At 35.5% G+C, this 21273-nt stretch overlaps 3 protein-coding genes across 3 annotated transcripts; 2 read left to right on the forward strand and 1 right to left on the reverse strand.

The window, feature by feature from the left end:
• Positions 1-5625: 5625 nt before the first annotated feature.
• LOC130713627 (putative E3 ubiquitin-protein ligase LIN-2) lies at positions 5626-7519 on the reverse strand. Its single transcript, XM_057563407.1, has 2 exons — positions 6424-7519; positions 5626-6195 (listed from the first exon to the last, which is right to left on the reverse strand). The coding sequence occupies exons 1-2, from the start codon at positions 7464-7466 to the stop codon at positions 6111-6113; spliced, it is 1128 nt and encodes a 375-aa protein (XP_057419390.1). The 5' UTR covers positions 7467-7519; the 3' UTR covers positions 5626-6110.
• Positions 7520-8965: 1446 nt separating this feature from the next.
• LOC130713625 (pentatricopeptide repeat-containing protein At4g18520, chloroplastic-like) lies at positions 8966-13137 on the forward strand. Its single transcript, XM_057563405.1, has 4 exons — positions 8966-9274; positions 9830-10212; positions 10562-10730; positions 11158-13137. Exons 1-4 carry the CDS (start codon positions 9127-9129, stop codon positions 12933-12935), a joined length of 2478 nt encoding a protein of 825 aa, XP_057419388.1. The 5' UTR covers positions 8966-9126; the 3' UTR covers positions 12936-13137.
• Positions 13138-13737: 600 nt separating this feature from the next.
• LOC130713626 (polygalacturonase-like) lies at positions 13738-16275 on the forward strand. Its single transcript, XM_057563406.1, has 4 exons — positions 13738-14277; positions 14800-15089; positions 15191-15419; positions 15776-16275. The coding sequence occupies exons 1-4, from the start codon at positions 13822-13824 to the stop codon at positions 15992-15994; spliced, it is 1194 nt and encodes a 397-aa protein (XP_057419389.1). The 5' UTR covers positions 13738-13821; the 3' UTR covers positions 15995-16275.
• The last annotated feature ends 4998 nt before the right edge of the window (positions 16276-21273 follow it).

The following is a 21273-nucleotide window of genomic DNA, read 5'->3' on the forward strand; positions in this document are numbered from 1 at the left end:
GTCTCGCTCCAATCTCCGGCTCTGCCTCATCGGCTGTGTCCTCGATCAAAATTATCGTCAAGCATCCGCCAGAAAGCTTATTGTACGCTTTGGAGTTATCCATGTTTCTATGGGCTTCAGCTTGTAGAGTCCCATCTCCATTTTTACCAAAAGGGATAGACCATACCCCCGAAACACTAAGCATGAGAACAATTGAGATCCGTCACAGGAAAATAATAGTTTTTATGAAGGATCACTTTAGCATGCTACTTTCTTGCTAAACTCCACACAAATGACTAATCGACAGAGTTAGCAATGTTTGTAAACCGCCATGATAGAATATTACTTGACTTTAGTTGGATGAAGTATTTGGTAGAGTAAAATAACTTAAATGTTGTGATTGACTTTAAAATATGATAAAATGATTATGATAATTACGATGATTTTTTTCATCTCAACATAATTTTTTTTTCTTCAGTAAAAGCTACAAATGTAAAATACATGAAATAACCTAAACATCAAATAGTTTTTATCATGACTTGAACTAGATGCTAAAGTTAGAATTATTTATTAATTATTGTGGGTTTCAATGAACTATAAGTTTTTATTTTAATAAAAACGAGCTAATTCATGATCGCGATGGAGGTGCATAAATAAGCCAACTTAATTATTTAAGTGATTCGTTTTTATTTTGGCTTGAATATCTGTAAGATTGATTAGTGTGAAATACAGTGTAGGCCTGAACCCATAGGCTCATTATGAAAAGCGACTAGGGAAATTAAGTTTTAGTTAGGTCTACTCTTTAATCACTTATCTAAAACGACTCCACATCTTGCACCATTGACGGCTGTGAAAAGGACTGTGAGATACAAGGTTGCCCTATTCACTTATGATTGTTCCAGGTTCCTGGAACAAGGAGACAATTATTTATTTTTCCTTCTATTTTCATATAATTGCTCCAAACATCGTTTGTTTCTCTAATGTAAGAGGAAAAGTTCATGGAGCAATTATATAAAATGAGAACACCAATACTAACTTGTAGATATCGGTTTAACGAAGAAGGATTACCATAATTGTCTCCTTGATCTAGAAAACGTGCAGCAAATTGAAGTGACTAGGGTTTATTCTGTCTTTCACAGTCCCGTTCACAACTGCCAATGGGGTAAATTTGTGGAGCAGATTGAAGTGACTTGGTAATTATAGTGGGGACCTTGCCAAAACATATTGAACTGTAATCTCTACCCATCATGGCCCTATGGCTTAAGGCCTACAATGTATTTCACACTAATTAATCTTGTAGATATCCAATACCAAATAAAATTAAATCACTTAAATAATTAAGTTGACTTATTTATGCATCTCCATCTGATCATGAATTAACCCTTTTTTTTTATTAAAATCAAAAACTACAATCGATTGAAACCCACAATAATTAATAGATAGTTCTAACATTTACAACTAGTTCAAGTCATGATATAGACTATTTAATGTTTAGGTAATTTCATGCATTTTTCATTTGTAGATTTTATAGAAGAAAATAATTTTTCTGTTTTGATAGCAAAAAACATTGTAATCATCATAATTATTTTAGGTTTCGTATAAGGTGCATTATGTGCAAAGTCTTGCACCGGTGCATGAATGGGTTTTGGCCATAGAAACCGCATATTCTTTCAAGATCCCTTTAATTTTAAATTTATACTTAATTATAATTATTTTGATGTTTACATTAATGCCCTTGTCTCCTTCCTCTTGCTTTCCCTTGATGATGACGCTGCTCAGCCACTAAGTTGTCGTCGCCGACGACAACCGTCCACCGTCACGCCACCGTGGGTATTTCCGGCCTACCTCCTTACCATTGTCGGTTTCAGAAACAGTTCGAGTCAATAAATCAAAAACCGCAACCACTCTTTGCCACCCACAACACCAACGTCTTTGACAACTATGTCCAGATCTAAATTCCATAACCCTTTGCAGAAGAAGAAAACCCATAACCCTCTACAAAAATTATTGCAATGAAAAACACTATTCAAGAGGAAAAGAGGGATAAATCATGAAACAAAATTCACAAGGTTGCTTCACTGTACATATACATACAATGATACAATTTGTGCAAAGTAAAATCAACACAGGAGCAATGAGAAAATTGACAAATAATTGAAAGAAGAAGAAGAGGGATGGGAGATAAATAATTGAGAGGGTCGAAATTAAGGTCAATGAAGATGGCTCAATCACTGTGAATGGGTCGATGAAGATCTTGGCGATTTCAGAGGTTGGTGATGATGGAAGAAGGTGGGAAATTGGTGGTGGTGGTTCTCACCCAAATGTGCAACGCCCCTTGTCTCACCTTCTCTAAATTGGTGTCAGCGATGATGACGGAGAGGAGATGTCGCAGTACTCGTCGTTGAGGAGGACGTCTTGCGGCGACGGCAGAAAAGTTCTGGCACGAAAGGGCCTTGCGGCGTGCTGTGCCATCAACGGGGAAAGGGAGAGAGAAAGGAGAAGACTGAAGGGTTGTTTTCGTAACTTTACTCTTTTTTTATTTTTTTTGGGTGCTCTTGCACCGTGCAAGACATTGAATGCAAGTGCACCCTATAAGCCACCATTATTTTATCATATTTTAAAATTCTATAAAAACATCTAAATTATTTTATTCAACCAAGGACTTCGGCCAACTAAAGTCTTACTATATTATTTTTATAATGGTTATTATTATCACCACCACTTTACAATATTTCACTAGCTTTTTTTATGTTCGCTTATTCTTATTCTTCTTCTTCACTTGCCTAAGCAATTCAAAACTGGTTTGAAGATCATGACACACAAAAACTTAAATCAAAAGGGATTCACTCATTAGGTTTGGGGTTATTATTCTCCTTAAAAAGGAAATTTGGAAGAACCTCCACAATTTTTTTTATTTGTGATTGTCATTCCCATGTTTCCTGCATAGGTTAGTTTTCATAAAACATGGATACTACCCGGAAGAGTCTAATATTTTGGACAAAGAATTGAGAACCTCAAAAACTAGAAAGAAAGAAAGAAGAGAGGTCAACCAGTTTTTCTTAGTAGTAAAATAGGAAAAATAAAATGCAAAATCGATTGGAGATGAGGCAAGTAAAGAAATCGGTCCCGCGGAGTTGAAGCCTTGAAGACTTGGGATTGAAACCATCAAAGGTTTTGTATTGAATCCATCAAAATACATGCAACAAGCTATGATCAGATTAGACAAGAACCTCAAATAGTGAAAGCTACAATGATATTTTTCTTTTGTAAGTTGTGTTTATCTTGGAGAGGGATTAGCACCCCTTTTTATAAAGATTTTTGGTTCATGTTGATCGATGTATATGTATTTTTTTTGTTACAAAAAAAGTCTTTATATTTTATCTTTATAATATTTTAAATTTTAAATTTTTTATGTACTTTTATTTAGTAATTATTATAGTTTATAACACAAAGAGCAAGTAAATATATAAAATAATAATACAAAAGCCTTTACCTGTTGGGAAGAGCTCACAGCGTGGTCGACCTAAGGGCAGCAAGAATAAACCAAAGCCTTTACCTGTTAATTTTTTAGAACCAGTCCAAGGCGAAGATGGCATCACAACACGCGCACAACGTACTTGGCTAATTGGTAAACAATTGAGTTTAAAGGCAAGAGGTTATGAAGCCTTGATGATCAAGGGTCTAGAGGCTCAAATTCGACTCAATCACCCACATCTTAGTTGATAGGCTTCGTCTTTGGCTTTAATGGATCGTTTGTATGGCGGGTATATCTTGGTTGGTTTTTTCTTTTAATATGAGCAGGTGAGGTTTGGTGGGCTTTTCATTTGCTGTTGGAAGCATAGTCTCAAGTTTTATAGGACGTGTGAGGCATATTGGAGCTTGAGGGCTCTCCTATTTTGAGCAGCAACAGATGTCAAGCAATGAGTTAGGTGTTTTATTTTGTATATATCTGGGGTTGGAGGGATGATGAGGAAGGGGCTTGTGTTGTTGTAGTTGTGTGGGGGGAGGTTGTTAGCATGGTATTTAGATTATCAAGGGACGATTTTTGCTGGTTTGGTTTTGTTGTTTTACGGATATATTTCATCTTTAGTGCTGGCTATGTGATTGCTGTTCATGAAAAAGGAAGAAAGGTGTGAAGATCGTGTGCTATGATGCTTGTTGTGGTCATTGTGCTGTGCTGTTTTATTTGCTGTTGTTGATGTATTTCAAGTGCTGGTGCTGCTACTTGGTGCTGCTGTTCTTGCCGGTGCTGTCGTTTGTCGTTGTTGTTGGTGCTGTTGTTGCTGTTATATGATGTTGTTTGTTGCTGTTTATTTCTGCTCCTGCTGCTATTTTCATTTTTCGCTGTTTGCTGGTGCATCTTGTTGCTGTTGTTGTGTTTTTCTGGTTAATTTCAGCAGCATTTTTAGGGGAGTGAATTCGAGTTTTGATTCAGGATTGACTATCTTAAGGATGGGGTACTCTTTTTCCTTGTTACGTTTTTTCTCATTGAGTTTTTCTTAGCAAGGTTTTGATGAGGCTCATTCTTAAGGGTATTATAGAGCAATTTTGTGGGGGAGTTATTTAGGAGCCGTTTAGTTTTTTGGGGGCACAATCTTTTGTACTTTCGAATAGCCATGAGAACCTTATACTCAGGCTTGATTTATTTATTATTAATAATATTACTTTCATTTTCAAAAAAAAAATAATACATTAATTTATTATAATTACTATTAACTTTAGTATTTTCCTAGTAAATTGCTATTATATAAAAATAACAATTTAGTATATAATGTTTATTAAATACTAGTTCTTTATCTTAATAATTGATACACAATATAATAAAAGTATCATCTTATCCTATCATTCCTAAACTGAAACAAAAAAATTGCAATTTCGATAAGTGTTACCCCCTCATTTTATGTCTTTCTTCATAAATTTTCTCTCTCATACTATAATTTGTAGGTATATGATGTCATATTTATATTTTCTGATTTTTTAGTAATTTAAATATTAAATGATTTCATATTTTTGAAAATAATTAATATTACATTTAATATTTATTAATGACATTAGAATAAATAACAAAAGTCAATTGTGACTTTTTTTGAAAATAACTTCTGCATTAATTTATCATTTAATGAGTTTTAATGACATTAGAATAATTAATAGAAGTTAATTGTGACATTTCTACCATTAAGATGTATACTTACAACATCTTTTTTATTTATGATTATGGTTATTTTTTATTTAAAAAAATAAAAAAAATTGAATGTAATATCTTACGTTTAAAATATATCAAATATGCCATCAAAAAATTGATATCAAATAGTTTTAAATGATTGATTTTGAAATTAACTTGAAAATTTTATATTTTATGTTTTCGTATATACATCGGGAAGATTAAAATGATTTTGGTATATTGATTCAAAAATAACAAATTAGAAAAAAAGGAATTAGAATGTAACTATGATTAGAAAAAAAAAACTTAAATATGTGATATATGTATTTATAAAAGAATAACGAGTGAGAAAATATGAAAGTATCTCATGTGCGACAAAGTACTCTTATTTCATCTGTGCATGACGCGAAATCAATACTAGTTAGTTAATTGTATTTAAAGAATTTGACTGAAATTTTTATTAACTATTGACATTTGACAACTTGGGTTTGCAACCTAATGTACTTGTTGCAGATCCCTTCAAAGAGTTCAAAAAGGGAGCAAGTTGAGAGTTCAAAGAAGAGGAAAGCTGAGGCTCAAAAGAAGAAGCAGGCCAAAGTTGAGGAGGAGTTTGACTCCGATTCTGAGAGGTACAATGAGCATGAGTTCTTGTCCAAAGCAGCATAAGAATATTGGGGTAATCAGAGAGGCCTGTGCAGCTGGCCCCTAGAGAGGATGATTGGGGTAATCAGAGAGGCCATTGCTTAAAGAGAGTGGGGAGAAATACTCTGTAAGCCAACAAAATTGGGTGTTCCAATCTCATTTGCGAGTTCTATGCAAATACACAGTATGAAATGACTTTCCCTACAGCCTCGGTTCCCACTTGGATCACCATGAGAATTCAACCAAAGCTTTGGTAATTACACGAATCGCGTGTTCGCATTCGCTTAGAATATCTGATGAGCACATGGTTATAATTGCTCTAACAAATTCAATTGCGAAAACAGATGTTTCTTCTGAATGAAGCATTGTTAGACTCATAATTCCTGCTAACCAAGTTTTCTTCAAGTATAGTCCTGCAAGAAAAGCTCTGTAAGTGGTCCAATCTCTGTGACACTGACCTTAAACAGAGTAGCTGCTGCATAAAACATAATCAATTGTAAAATTTTATAACTACATTTCACAATACCACTTATCCATAAACATATTCAAGCATACATCACTCAACTTTCAAGTCACTTTTATTATAACCAATTTTACCAAAAATCAATTGTAAGTTGTAACAAAGGTCGGTCCAAACTCACACTAACAAGTTTGGGTTGATTGAGGAATGCAAAACAAAAGAATCTGAAGACTTCTTTCTTGATGATCTGTGACTTGTTCTTGATGGCAATAGGACAATGGGAAGAGGAGGTTCACCAGCTCCAACTTTAAGCCACTGCTTGTAATACAGAGCAAACATACTAGTTCCTGTGTCCACTTTGTTATCATACACTTTCCTCAAAGTCTTCATTTTCTTTTCCTTCTCACCATGAGATTGATTTGAACATGAAAGCGCCTCGAGCTCCTCAGTGTACCAAATTTGAAGATGCAGAAGATGAGGAAGAAACAAAAGTTCCCAAAGGTCAGGAACCAAGAAGGTTCTGGCCAAAAATGGAGAATCACAAAACACTTGGATTAAATGCCTTGCACACATTCTCTTGTTTTTCTGAAGCTTGTAAACTATTGCCAAGTAGAGCTGAGCACAAGCAGAGAGATCATGGGAATTGAATATTCCACAAACCCTGTTGTTTTTCCTAGAATTCAATGAAGCAACTATGGTTAAAAGGTCAATGGAGTTCCTCAATGTTTTGATCTTAAGTAGCTCCTCCTTCTTTGTTCCTTGATCCTGCACTAACTTGTCAATATTCTCTATACCCAGTTTCATTTTGTCAAGAATCTCAATCTCATCATCATCTGATTCTGAACCCTTTACTCTTCTGATCAAGTAAGCATTGCATTTTTCACGGATTGTTTTCCTGAAACAATCATCTTTCACATATCTTCCAATATAGCCACCGAGGATAGAAATCACTGCTCTGATTGCAACTGCATCCATAGGGGGTCCCGCACTTTTTGAACCCTGTGACATGAATGACTTCGAATTCGATGTTTCTGAGGCAGACCCATGTAGTTTTTTGTCTATCTTGTGCTTGGAGCATTCGATGCTTTTCCGATCATGGCAGAGATTGTGTGAAGGGAGTGATATTATCTGCTTTGTTGTCCTTGAAAGTTTGTGTTTTGAATGGTAGGTAAGGTTTGTTTGGTTGAAACCTTCTTCTGTGAGAAGTTCTCTGAGGGAAGTCATGGCTTAATTTTGAGTGTGGATGAATGGGAGAGAAATTTGAGGTTTAATAAAATAGCATTTATAGACAGCTGGGTATATATATATATTGTGAGATAAGAAAGTGAGGTGACATTAGGCACATAAATGAAGACAAACAAAGTGTTTGTTGGATTAATAATCAATCATTGATGGTGAATCTTTTGAGGTCTTTTAATTGTAACTTTGTGTGGAGGCCAAATATTCTTTGGATCAGTTTAGCTTAGTAAAATGTGTATTTTTTTTTTAATTCTTATTGCAATAACTCCTACATCTATAATTAAAAAAAAAACTCATACATCAATTCATGTCACCTATATATTTTTAAAATTTGAAAAGACTCTTAATTTTTTTCCTTCGCACTTTTAAAGTGCGTTACTTACACACTCTCAAAGTGTGCATCTTTTACATTTTAAAGTGCGATTGAAACACACTTTAAAATGCAACTACAACGCACTTTAAAATGCGCAAGTGCACTTTCAAGTGTGACATAAACACGCTTTAAAGTGTATTTTTTCATACAAACAGATGGTTGCTAAAACATATGACAGTTAAAATAACCTAGAATACTGGTATGTCCTTAATTTATGAATAAATCACTATTACAATATAACCATTACAAATCACTGTTATAGTCAGGACCTTTACTTAATCAAAGGTAAAATTTAGGATTTCATCGCTCTTCAATGAGTTTTGTTGTGCAAGAGTTCCCTGAAATTGAGCTATGCGATCCAAGTATAATAACTTCGAAGCAAGAATTGTTTCAATACAATAATAAAGATGCAATTAAAGATTAGTAGTTGACATAAGAAATTCATTCTGTAAATGCACCTACAAGAAAAGTATTCTTAGTTAATATCTTTATTTAAATAGCCCTCCCCACCAACCATATTTGGTGGGCAAGGTTGGGGGTTGAGCCCATTAACCCATTTAACCTGCCTTGTTTAAGCCTGTCAATTTACGGGTTGAAACAGAGCATTGTAGACTGGCCCATCGAGCTCTTTGTGTTTTTTCTTTTCCAATTGTGATGCTTCCTTTCTTGCTATTTTAATTTGATTTGGTGGTTCCTTCTCCTTGTGGTTGAACCTGAGGTATGCAGTTAACGTTTTTTCAATTTTTAGTTCACACCCTCATTGTCATAGTGTACTTTCCATTAGAGATAGAAGTATGACAGATTATCGAAAGAGGCCAATGACCTAGCCTACATTAGGTAAGACCAAGTTAATAAATAGACAAGACCAAGACATTTTAAGAGTCTATACTCTATATAGTTAAAAATGCTAGACTTATGTCACCAAAAAGCCTTATAAACCTAAAGACTGACGTATTTATACTAGTATGTTAAAATTATATTTTTATTGAATTATTTATAGTTTAAGTGAGTTTAACTATGTTGAGATTAATAATAGTTTTTTCTATAAAAAAAACAGAGGAAGGGAGTATCTCAAAATGATATTTGTAAGATTTTTAATTTGGATGGGAAGCAGTGGGAGTGGGAGGGACTAGTAGCCGTGACCGTGACAAATATATATATCTGACAGGACAGGGGAGGCCTCCTTATCCTTGCCCACCTTCACCGCAGTTCCTCTTCCTCTTCTTCCCCACTCCACACTTTAGCCTCAAAAGTAGTTTCCGTATACAAAACATGGAGTTAGGAGCTGCTATTCTTCAATCGCCATGTTCACTTCCACCAAGGTTTCCCACTCTCAAACCCGCTGCAGATTTTGCTTCTCCCTTCTCCTTATTCATCTCAAATTCACTTCGACCTTCATGCTTATCTCTTGCTCACAAAGGTTAGTTCAGTACAGTTACTAATTTTCCACTCAAATTTATACCATGTTTGGTTCTGCATTATATTGGGATAGGTTTAGCAGAATGCTAAGTATTACTGGTAAAGTGGGGAATGCAAATTATTTAGAAAATTATTTAATACTTGTTAGTTGTTATTTGAGTTAAGTGAAGATATTTAACTGATTGAATCGGTGTTCGTACCTGTTAGCAAGATTTTGGAAAACAGCTTAGTTAAGCGCTTATGAGTTATGACCATATTTTAAAAAAAATTATCCAAATAAGTTGAAAATATGTTATAAGTAAGTATAAGCTCTTTTTCATAAGCTATTCTGGCCAGCTTATGAAAATAAGCTCAAAATAGCTTATAGGTAGGCAGGCCATAAACTATTTACATAAGCTCTCCCAAACATTTGCATAAGCGCTTATGCTATAAGATATGCTCAAATAAGCTCTTCCGAACAGAGCCTTTAAGTTTTAAATTAGCTACTGGACCTGTTACATGAGATGAGAGGGTCCTAATTCGTAATGTAATAACAGCTTGTTACATGTTCAAGCAGATCAGCAGTATTCCTTTCCAACTGCTGCTAGTGCTCGTGTCACCACTGGGGAAATGTTGAATTGTGTTTGCTTGTGTACTACCGGTACCACTGATGCTGCTAGTTCTTGTGATGATTCCGATAGAGGTGATGAGGAAAGGGACGATGAAGATGGCATGGGGTTCTTGGATAATGACCAAATGATTAGAGACTGTGATGAGCTAATTGAGGCTTTCATGGTGGACAAGCCTGCCTTGAGTGTTTGGAGGGCGTTATTAGTTTTCAACAAGAATTGGAGTAATATCAGGCTCCAATTTTTTAGATACTTCCAAGATAGAATAAACTCCGAAGACAATCCGCTGGTGAAGAAGAAGCTGCTCTTGCTTGGAAAGAAGCTTAAAGAGGTCTGTCGTTTGTGATTGAAATTTATACTCATCACTTTATGTCAGTATGGTATTGGTGACTAATGCAAAACTAGCTAGCAAAATTCTGTCTATTATCTAACATTCATTTCCCCTATTTAGTATCATTTTTTTTGGAATCTGTTGAATTCTAAATACATACTTGCTGCTGTATTTCACAGTACAAGGATAATGTTCACTAAATTCATTAGAAAAGATGTATTATTGTAGAAAACAAAGTAAGAAATGTGATTAATGTAGGAAACTTTTTATAGAGATTATAATATTCCTTTAAGTTTGTTGTTCTCTGCTTTTATTATGCACAAATTTATTTATTACTCCTCTTCTGCAGATAGATGAAGATGTACAGAGGCACAATGAGCTTATTGAGGTGATCAAAGGGACTCCATCTGAAATTAGTGAAATTGTCTCCAGGAGTCGTAAAGATTTCACAAAAGAATTCTTCGTGCATCTTCATACTCTAGTTGAATCTTACAGTGACGATCCAAAAGCACAAAATGGTGAGACTGAATGCTTTCAGTTCCAATTCAATTTTTATCTAACAATATTTTTAGCTTTTAAATACCCATATAAGCTGAATGATATCCATTTTGATGGTAGTGCTTTTCAAGTCTCTAGAGTTGATTCAGTTTAGAATTGTTTAATACTTTATGTTGGTGTTTTTCTATATTCATATCAAAATTATTCACCTCAAAGCGGTATTCCATTTTCATTCCTGTCGTTCCAAAATTTCTTCAAACATTGAGATCATCAAGAACTTATCTAGGTTACCTAACTGTGATCTTTAAGCCTTAAGATTTTTATGTCTGTGCATCATAGAAATCCTATAGTACTTTCCACATTGTAATAGAAAAGTCAATTTTACTGGCTAGTTCAAATATCCCTCTTAATCTGGTATTTATATCACCATTATGTTTATGTGACAAGATTTGGAAAAGCTTCGGAGTACATGCATGGCTGCTGTGAAAGTCTATGATGCTGCAACTGAAAGGGCTGAAACACTAAATGCTGTACAGTTGAACTATGATAGAATCCGCTCTACCCTGGATTCTTCAGGCAGGAAGATAGACAATTTGGCTGAGAATAGTCAGTGTTTTGAACCAGAATTAGTAGGTCGTTGGTTACAGCTGTGTTGTGATGTGGAAGAAGTAGGAAGGGTACACACAATTATCTTGAAAAGTTATAGAGATTCTGTCACTTATGTTGATAATAATTTGATCTGTAGTTATTTGAGATTGGGAAAGCTAGCTCAGGCTCGTAGAGTGTTTGACAGCATGGCAAGAAGGAACACAGTTACATGGACTGCTATTATTGATGGGTATTTAAAATACAACTTGGATGATGAAGCTTTTAATTTATTTCAAGATTCCATTGAGAATGGGGTTCAGGCAAACAGTAAGATGCTGGTCTGTCTCATGAATTTGTGTTCTAAAAGAGTGGATTTAGCTCTGGGAAAACAAATCCATGCACATATCTTGAAAAGCAAGTGGAGGAATTTAATTGTTGACAATGCAGTTGTAAATTTTTATGCAAAATGTGGGAAGATATCAAGTGCATTTCGAACATTTGATCGAATGGCAAAGCGAGATGTCGTATGTTGGACAACTATAATTACTGCTTGTTCCCAACAAGGGCTTGGACATGAAGCCTTGTTGATATTGTCCCAAATGCTAGTTGATGGGTTCTTTCCTAATGAATATACTATATGTGCTGCACTAAAGGCTTGTGGAGAGAACACAACTTTGAAATTTGGGAAACAGCTGCATGGTGCCATAGTAAAGAAAATCTGTAAAAGTGATGTTTTTATAGGAACTTCCCTAGTGGATATGTATGCAAAATGTGGGGAGATGGTGAATTCCAAAGAAGTGTTTGATAGAATGACTATTAGAAACACAGCTACTTGGACCTCCATTATATCAGGATATGCTAGAAATGGGTTTGGTGAAGAGGCTATAGGCTTATTTCAACTAATGAGGAGGAAAAAAGTTCAAATTAATAAAATGACAATTGTAAGCCTCATGGTTGCTTGTGGCACAATTAAAGCTTCGCTCGTTGGAAGAGAAGTTCATGCGCAGATAATCAGAAGTGTTCTTCATACTAACATGCACATAGGAAGTACTTTGGTGTGGTTCTATTGCAAATGTAAGGATTATTCTCATGCTATCAAGGTGCTGCAACATATGCCTTATAGGGATGTTGTTTCATGGACTGCCATTATCTCTGGGTGTACTAGGCTTGGGCTTGAATCTGAGGCACTGGAGTTTTTGCAGGAAATGATGGAGGAAGGGGTGTCACCTAATAACTATACCTACTCGTCAGCTCTGAAAGCGTGTGCGAAGTTAGAAGCTCCAATGCAAGGAAAACTGATTCATTCCTATGCAAGCAAGAACCCTGCGTTGGCTGATGTTTTTGTAAACAGTGCTTTAATATATATGTATGCAAAATGCGGATATGTTGCTGACGCTTTTCAAGTGTTTGACAACATGCCTGAGAGGAACTTGGTTTCTTGGAAAGCCATGATCCTAGGCTATGCAAGGAATGGGCATTCTGGAGAGGCTCTGAAGCTCATGTATAGGATGCGAGCTGAAGGTTTTGTGGTAGATGAGTATATCCTTGCAACTGTGATTACTGCGTGTGGAGGCATTGAGTGTGTAGAACTTGATTGGGATATTGAGTCTACTTCACATTACTCGCATTCTTCCTAATCTTCTACTAGGTAGGAGCACTAATACGCCTGAACATTGTAATAGAAGTGGAAACACCTAGTTAGATGTATATCAGCTAATAGATTGTGTATATGCAGTGAAGGAGGAGGATATAGAAAGATTTTGAGAGATGTGCCACCAAATTTTAGTGTTGACCTTCATTTGTTATTGTTGTTTTATAAAGTGAATGATTTTTTGCAAATTTTTTCCACCTATATACCTTCATTTAACAAATTTTCTCATACTTATCACATTTTATATTAACCAACCACAACTCTTCTCTATCAACTACATTATTATATTTCCAACCAGAATTTAACAGTTGCACATGGTATTAATAAAATTTAATAAGGGTATTTTAGTAACATAAAAAGAAGGAATTCGAATAAGAAAGAAGAAACATTTTCCGTTTATTGCAGAAAAGAAAATGAATAACATTAGTTACCTTAATTTAGATCAACAGCAAAATGTAAATGAATTAAATTATAGTTGCCGATTACCAAATCCAAAACTCAAAGGCATGCAACAATGAAGGCGCACGCAAAGGACACTTCCCGCAAGGGTAGGGCAGGCTCTCATATCTAATCCAAAAGTTTGGCGCGACTTTTCCTAATCTCAGTTTTAATTTAATTTCCCCCACTACTTATTTCAGTTTTTGACTTTATTACATTATTATATGTCCTAACAAAATTTCATTATTGACAAAGACATTAACCAAACTCTAACCTGCACCCAAATCCATTCAGCTATAAATACCCACATCACGAACCGCTTCAACTCCCACCCCCACTACCTTCTTCGACCACTCCATCTTCCAATTCCAACTCCTTATATTATCTCTATTCCAAATCTCACATCTTCAATACTATTCCACCAAATTCCAAAAATGCTAAACTCAATCTCAAAACTAAGTCCTCTTGCAAATACTCTTGTTTTTCTTGTGACCCTTTACTTAGCCACGGCCAATGCAGCAGCAGCCTCCTATAATGTGGTCAGTTTCGGAGCCAAACCGGACGGCCGCACCGATTCCACAAAGGCCTTCCTAAGTGCATGGAACAGAGCTTGCACCTCGCGCAACCCCGCGGCAATTTATGTGCCGCAGGGGCGGTTCTTGCTTGGAAGTGCAACCTTTCAAGGAAAATATTGTAAAGGTGTTTCAATTACTATTGATGGCACCTTGGTGGCTCCCTCGGATTACCGCGTGATCGGAAAATCCGAGAACTGGTTGCTGTTCGAGAATGTTGATGGAGTTTCTATTCATGGTGGGGTGCTTGATGGCCAAGGCAAGCCCTTGTGGAATTGCAAGAACTCAGGCCATGGTAATTGCCCAACAGGAGCCACGGTACGTACGTTTCAGCACTTTTCATTTTACAATGCAGTTAAACAATAACGTTGTAGTTTATCTATAGAAATTTTAACATCTTGATGATTACACTGGTTTATCGTAGGATGGAATTGTTTAATCTACTACTCCTAATTTTCTCCTACCAGGCTTTAATTTTTTTAATTTAATTTTATGTGGGAGTTAACGCCAGGTGATTGATTAGGTAGTGTGTGTTTAGTGGGGAGGTTATGGAACGGTTTGCGACTGTTCAATTTGCTAGAAATTGTAGAAAATAATCAAAATATCAAGCGGGGAGTTAGTACTTAGTACGAACAAATATTCCCTATATATACTAGGAAGAGATTCTCTCATTACCATGTCCAAATGGGGACAGAAGCTATATATATGGATCATATTATATTATCCTCTTATATATATATATATATTTTTTTTTGGACGTGCTTTTATATTTCAAATATAGACTTTCATCCAATCAAACAATTAAAGTGATGGGGGATTTTCATTTGTGATGTGTTTCAGACATTGGAATTCAAAAACTCCAAAAACATTGTTGTTTCTGGGTTGACCTCAATCAATAGTCAACTATTCCACATACTATTTCGAGAATGCCAAAATGTGAAAATGCAAGGTGTGAAGATCATGGCCCCTGGAAACAGTCCTAACACTGATGGTATTCATGTCCAAATGTCCTCCCACGTAACCATCACCAACTCCAAAATTCAGACCGGAGATGATTGCATTTCAATAGGACCTGGCACCTCTAACTTGTGGATTGAAAACATTGCATGTGGACCAGGCCATGGAATAAGGTTTTTCTTTAAGAACGTTGTTTTTGTTCTACTTAATTTTGGTTATTCTTGTAATGACATTATAAAATACTAATTGCATGTTTGTTGGATTTAATTTGCAGCATTGGAAGCTTAGGATGGGATTTGAACGAACCAGGTGTGCAAGATGTGACAGTTAAAACGGTTACATTCACAGGCACTCAGAATGGTGTTAGAATAAAATCTTGGGGGAGACCCACTAATGGGTTTGTGAGGAACGTGCTTTTCCAAGATTTAATAATGGTCAATGCCCAAAACCCCATTATAGTTGACCAAAATTACTGCCCCAATAACAAGGGCTGCCCTCGTCAGGTAAATTTCAATTAAGACTAATGGCATCAAGAAAATAATCATGACGGCCTAAATATATAGTATTTTCCTTGACTAAGATATAAAAATAAAATTAAGAAAAATGGTTCAATTTTTTTTTTGAAAGAAAAAATGGTTCAATTTTGATGCAATGTCAATCAGATTTTAAATGTGTCATCAATTAATAAAACTAAAAAAAAAGTCACTTTTTAAAAATCTGATTAGTTTATTATGTAAAACATCATCACAAAAAATCGTTGCACACTTACACTACCGGTGCATGTAGTGCAATTCACTAAGAAAATATTGGGTTAGCATTGGAATGAAAATGAGTTGATTTTTTCTTTTTTTCTGATCAGGCCTCTGGAGTGAAAATCAGTGATGTAACATACAAAGACATTCACGGAACATCAGCAACACCAGTTGCCATAAAATTTGATTGCAGTTCTAAGTATCCATGCAATGGAATAAAGTTGCAGGAAGTGAAGCTCACATATAAGAGCCAAGATGCCCAAGCTTCGTGTAACCATGCAGGTGGAGCAACTATGGGTACAGTTCAGCCAGAGAGTTGCTTGTAGAGATATGCAAATATATATATGCTATATATCAAGAGGAATATATAATCATTCAAGAAATTTTTTATGAAGCGTAGATCTGTCTTAGTCCTAAGAGTCTTGGGCCGGTCACGATAATCATACATACTGTATCAAAACTACTGTAATATGAGAAATAGTTTCTCTTCATTGCTTGATCATAGAAAGAATTGTAATGGACTATTGAAAGTCAATATTACTTGATTGTACTTCTTCAACTTAAAATATGTGTAATTTTTTAAAAAATTATATAGAAACATTATTACTGTCGGGTGGTATTCGATCGATCACGCCTTTCTAATATTACCTATTCATGTTTTTCAGTTTTTGGTCTTATTCTAATGAGTTTCTTTTATATCCACCGTAAAAAAACATACATGCATGCTTAATCATATTATGCCACATAGAATCGGCTGTAACATTTTTATTATTTTAATTAAAATAAAAACATAATTACGAATATAATTACTAATGTGCTGGAAATCAATTAGGTAATGTGTACATAATTACTTTCAATACATCAAACTTTTTCTCTATTCTAATAATTGTGTATTTAACTATCACATATATACACACAACTTAAAAAAAAACGTATACGCAACACAATTTATTCAATGAGTGTCGGTCACAACTGTTCTTTGAATTTCGATGTAAAGAGTTCGATTTTTAGGAGATACATTCTTGAAGAGGCCTATAATTTTGACCACACTCGATTGAATCAAACATAATTATATATACCTATGATAAAAAATAGGTTTAATCGCACTTTTGGTCCCCACGAATGCCATATGTGTCATTGGGGTCCCTAAACTTCAAAAATCCCATAACGCATCACCAACGTTAACCCCCGTTAACAATTTTAGTTCCTCCTCTCTTTTTCATCCAAAAACTAACGATTCTAAGGTTAAAAATGTAATTAAACCCAAACAAATCCCCGAATCAATTCCCAATCTCTGTTCAAAATCCTCATCCATTCGATTATTCTGAAATTTGGTCATGATTCTGCCACCACCTGCCTCACACCAGCCAAACATGAAATGAACCTCTCTTGACAACACCCAGGACCAGTTCATATGGAACCCAGATCCAGGCACAAGGCAAAAACTCTGTCCAAGACAATTTGTGTTTTTCTATTTTCTTTTGGGGGACTGCTGTTGTACATTTTCAAGACTTCGTTGCCTCACTATTCCCAATTCAATTTAAATTCAAATATTTCTGGAAAATCTCAACCATCGCAATCAAACTTAACAACTTGTAAGAGCATCTTCAATGCTAGTTCTTATTTCTTAGTTCTTAACACTATTTATGTGGGCCCGTATTGCCACATGTGCTTAAGCAACTCTCAAGCAATTTTGCTCCAACCATGAGTTCTTAGTTCTTAGTTCTTATCACTATTCATTTGGTCCCACCAACCACATTATTTATACTTTTTATTTTCATAAAGTAAAAAATAAAACTCATAAAGTAATAAAGTAATTTGAATGAGAGAGAAATAATTAATATTTTAAGCTAAGAACTCAAAAAGCAAAACTTCTTATATAAGAACTGAGTTCTTATTTTTAAGAACTAAGAACTAAGAACTCCATGTCAGCACCTCCAATGGTAAAGTTCTTAGTTCTTAGTTCTTAACTCAAAAATAAGAACTAAGAACCTTGCATTGGAGATGCTCTAACAAGGCAGAAGTTCGTTATCTGTGTAGGTATTAATATGTATCCCAAAACAAAATTGGAATTCAATAGACGCTCACAATGTAAGTTTGATTGGGACTGAATCAATAACCCACTTTATGGAGATGATGAATAAGATAAAGATCAAGTGTTTTTTAGATTTTACTTTTTTTAATTTTTAATTATATTTTTTGGTTCAATTGCACTTTTGGTCCTCAAAACTGTTTAGTTTTTTGACGGAATAGTGAAGAGGGATCAAAAGTGTAAACGCAGGTTAACGTTGGGGATGTGTTATGGAATTTTTAAAGTTTAGGGACCCCGATGGCACATATAGCTTTCGTGGGGGACCAAAAGTGCAATTAAGCCTAAAAAATACTAGTTTTGACTTTGTATGTTCTTCAGGTCGACTTGGTAGGAGGGTACGCAACCGTGAAGTCTAGAGCTTAGAAGTGAATACCAAATAATCTAAGGAGAGGATCATAATATATTGGCCCACAATAATCGAGAGACCCTGCTTTATAGGAGGGTACACAACCCTTATAAAAGCCCACTAAGTACGAGAGAACCCACTCGGTATAGGAGGGTACATAGCCCTTAAGGCAAGAGCTTATAAGCGATTAGACTTGAATGCCCTAAGGAGTCGATGGGAATCGATGAGCCGACCAGAGGGTACACAACCCCTAAGTTAAGAGCTTGGAAGGCAAATGAACTTGCCTGTAAATGTCCGAGCCACGTTTTGTCTCACTAGACGGAGTTGAGTCGGCTTTGAGTCGGGCTGGTCGATGTAATATTTAGAGTCGACCCTCCTGCCGACTCAAAGAGTTAGCTTCGAGCCTTTTAATGCCTTCCCCAACGCTAACGGTAGGCCGACTCAAAATAAACTTTTACGTCAGTTTTTGGTCGTTTAGCGTCGATTTTTTGCCGTCACTATTTCACGTTTTTTTGTAGTAGAAACACAAATATTAGCAAATGCAATTAATTTGTTATTTTTAAAAAAATTATTATTTGTTTTCCCATTTTACGATTTAAAATATATTTTATCTTTTCTTATTTATTGTTCTCATAAATGCATTATATGGAAAAAATATTTCTTGAAATTTTAAATGGACGGATAAATATAAGCATTTTTCTCTCTCTAAATGGATGATTAACTAAATATAGTATATCCCATCACCTATGATATCTTTCAATTTTTTTCTCATATTCCTATATCTCTAAAGCTGAAGGTGGAATGAGGGTAAATAAAATATTTTTCTCCGATTCATATGCTAAATGATGTGTTAGTGTCAACTTTTGGAATGTGACTTATTGCAAACACCTAAATGCTGTTCCTTGTAGCGTAAAAATTTGATTTTTTGTTTTGACAATTGTAGCGTAGAATTGTTTTACAAATGAATGGTTATATATTTTCCTCTTGTAAAAATAAAATAAAATAATGGTTATATATTGATGCAAGCATTACATTCAAAGGAAGACCAGTGGCTCCAAAATAAGAAGAACAAATTACTTCCGGCATTCACTCTCAGAGAATTAATTTTATTGACAATTGTTGTGCCAATATAGATATAGATTTAGTTTGTGCCATTTATGCTTCATTGGTTGGTCAGTTTGAAGAAATCCCCATGTGACAAGCTTTGTGCATATATAGTAGGCTCAATTACGTCATTGAGTGAAAAACCAACAAGATCAGTTTCAGTTAATTGCACATACAACAGGTTATCACCTTTCCCGGACCAATGAAGCATCCTTAATTGTAGCACGGAATTGACTATTTTGGATCAACCCTACCCTTTCAACAGTAAAGGTTCTTTTCTTAGAATTGCAAATGAATATTGGAGGGTCACGTAAGGCAACAAGTGATAACAGAAATGTGCGTGATTAATGAATGTGCGCTTGCGATTGGGACAAACCTAACGAAAATAACTAACGTCTACTTGTAGTACTTTGACTCAATTTTCATCTTTATTGGTATATATTATATAGTAGTTTAGTTAGGAAAAAGCAAGGAACAATAGCAATAAGTCATCAATATCTAAGTTTGATCGAGTTTGCTGATAATTAAAAAAGAAAGGCATACTAAAATTTTCGGTTAGCATGCACCGATTAATATTTAGGCAAAAGCCTTTTGACTTTTTTTAGATTTTAAAGGGATAGACCAAATGTGGTATACGTACTATCATAACGTGTGAAATATTCGGGATTCAATCAGATAAAAACATAACTATATATGGCTAGCCCATAACTAAATGAAGTTCTTGAAATAAGTAGGTTTTATAATTATTCGTTTCGGCTTAGGTGTTAGTAATTGCCCAGGAATATCAATACCCTGCCCAGGGAGACAGGACAAAAAGGCTTGTGGAAAAAGATTATCAGCCAAAGGGTAGTTCCGGCCGGCAGGGAAGGAAGGGGAAACTGTTTGAATTGAATTAAATTAAATGAGGTGAGGAGGCAGCTGGAAGGGCCAGCGTGGCCCAGCGAATCAGAGGCCAGGAATGGGGTCGGCACGGATTGTGCTTCCTGTGTACGGTGGGATGGAAGATGTTCAGACAAAAAATCCGGTGTGAATCTCTCTTGGTTTTGGTGGTGCTTCATAGTGGAAAGGTGTTGTGGACACGACGGAGCTCTAGGTTCCACGATGAAGGGTTACCGACCGAAAACACTCTGAGTGTATAGATAAATCTCAAAGACTCATTAGAACTCAAGTGTAAATGCTATAAATTAATAGCCTAATATGTAAATAAATGATTGAAAGCTGTATTCATTGGGTCACTATCCTTGGCGGTTACCTTGCCTCGTTGGTCTCGGTCCTCTGGTGGCCAAGCAAACATATCGGTCGACGAGATGTTTCTATCTGAGTCATTCAATCCCACCTTGTGGAGGATGTTCGTTGCATGACTTTTGGTCGACGGAGATGTCACAAGGCCAGTGGCTGAGAAACAGACCGCAACAGAAGGCAAGAGTGTTGATCCGACGGTACGTGCTCGTTGACTGTTGGAGTGGGAAAAACTCACTACCTATCTATTAGTTCTAATCCTCCCCTCAGGATGTGAGGTACCAATTCAATAATCCCATCTTGGAAAACTCAACACATTATTGTCATTTTTATAGGCACAAGTCTTACAAAATCATAGGCAATTTTTTCACTACAAGAAAAATCCTTTTTTGCAGACAATAAAAATGACAGTTAATACTTTTAATTACTAGCAATTGAGATTTAGCCCATATATAAGACGTCGGTAGCATCGACTAAAATAATCGTCGCAGAGCGAAGGTTTTAAACATTAGCAGAAATTGTAAAGAAAAATGTGGCAATTTCTAACCATCAGGAACTACTTTTTGAAAAATACAATTAAAAAATGCACCTGAACTTAAGGGTGGAAATAGGTCAAGCCAAGTCAGGCTTTGTGTAGCCCAAGTCTAGCCTGCATTCTATTTTCGTGGCCCAAGCCTAGCCCGTGGCCTGTCAACAAGTCAAATTTTAAGGCATGACCTGACCTATTATAAAGTCTGGCTTGACCTACAAGTCTACTTAAAAGCCTATTTAACAGACAATTACATTAAAAAAATGTCAATAGGCCGACGGTTGGGATGCACGAG

This window comes from Lotus japonicus, chromosome 4 (assembly GCF_012489685.1).
Source record: "Lotus japonicus ecotype B-129 chromosome 4, LjGifu_v1.2".
Classification (NCBI taxonomy): domain Eukaryota; kingdom Viridiplantae; phylum Streptophyta; class Magnoliopsida; order Fabales; family Fabaceae; genus Lotus; species Lotus japonicus.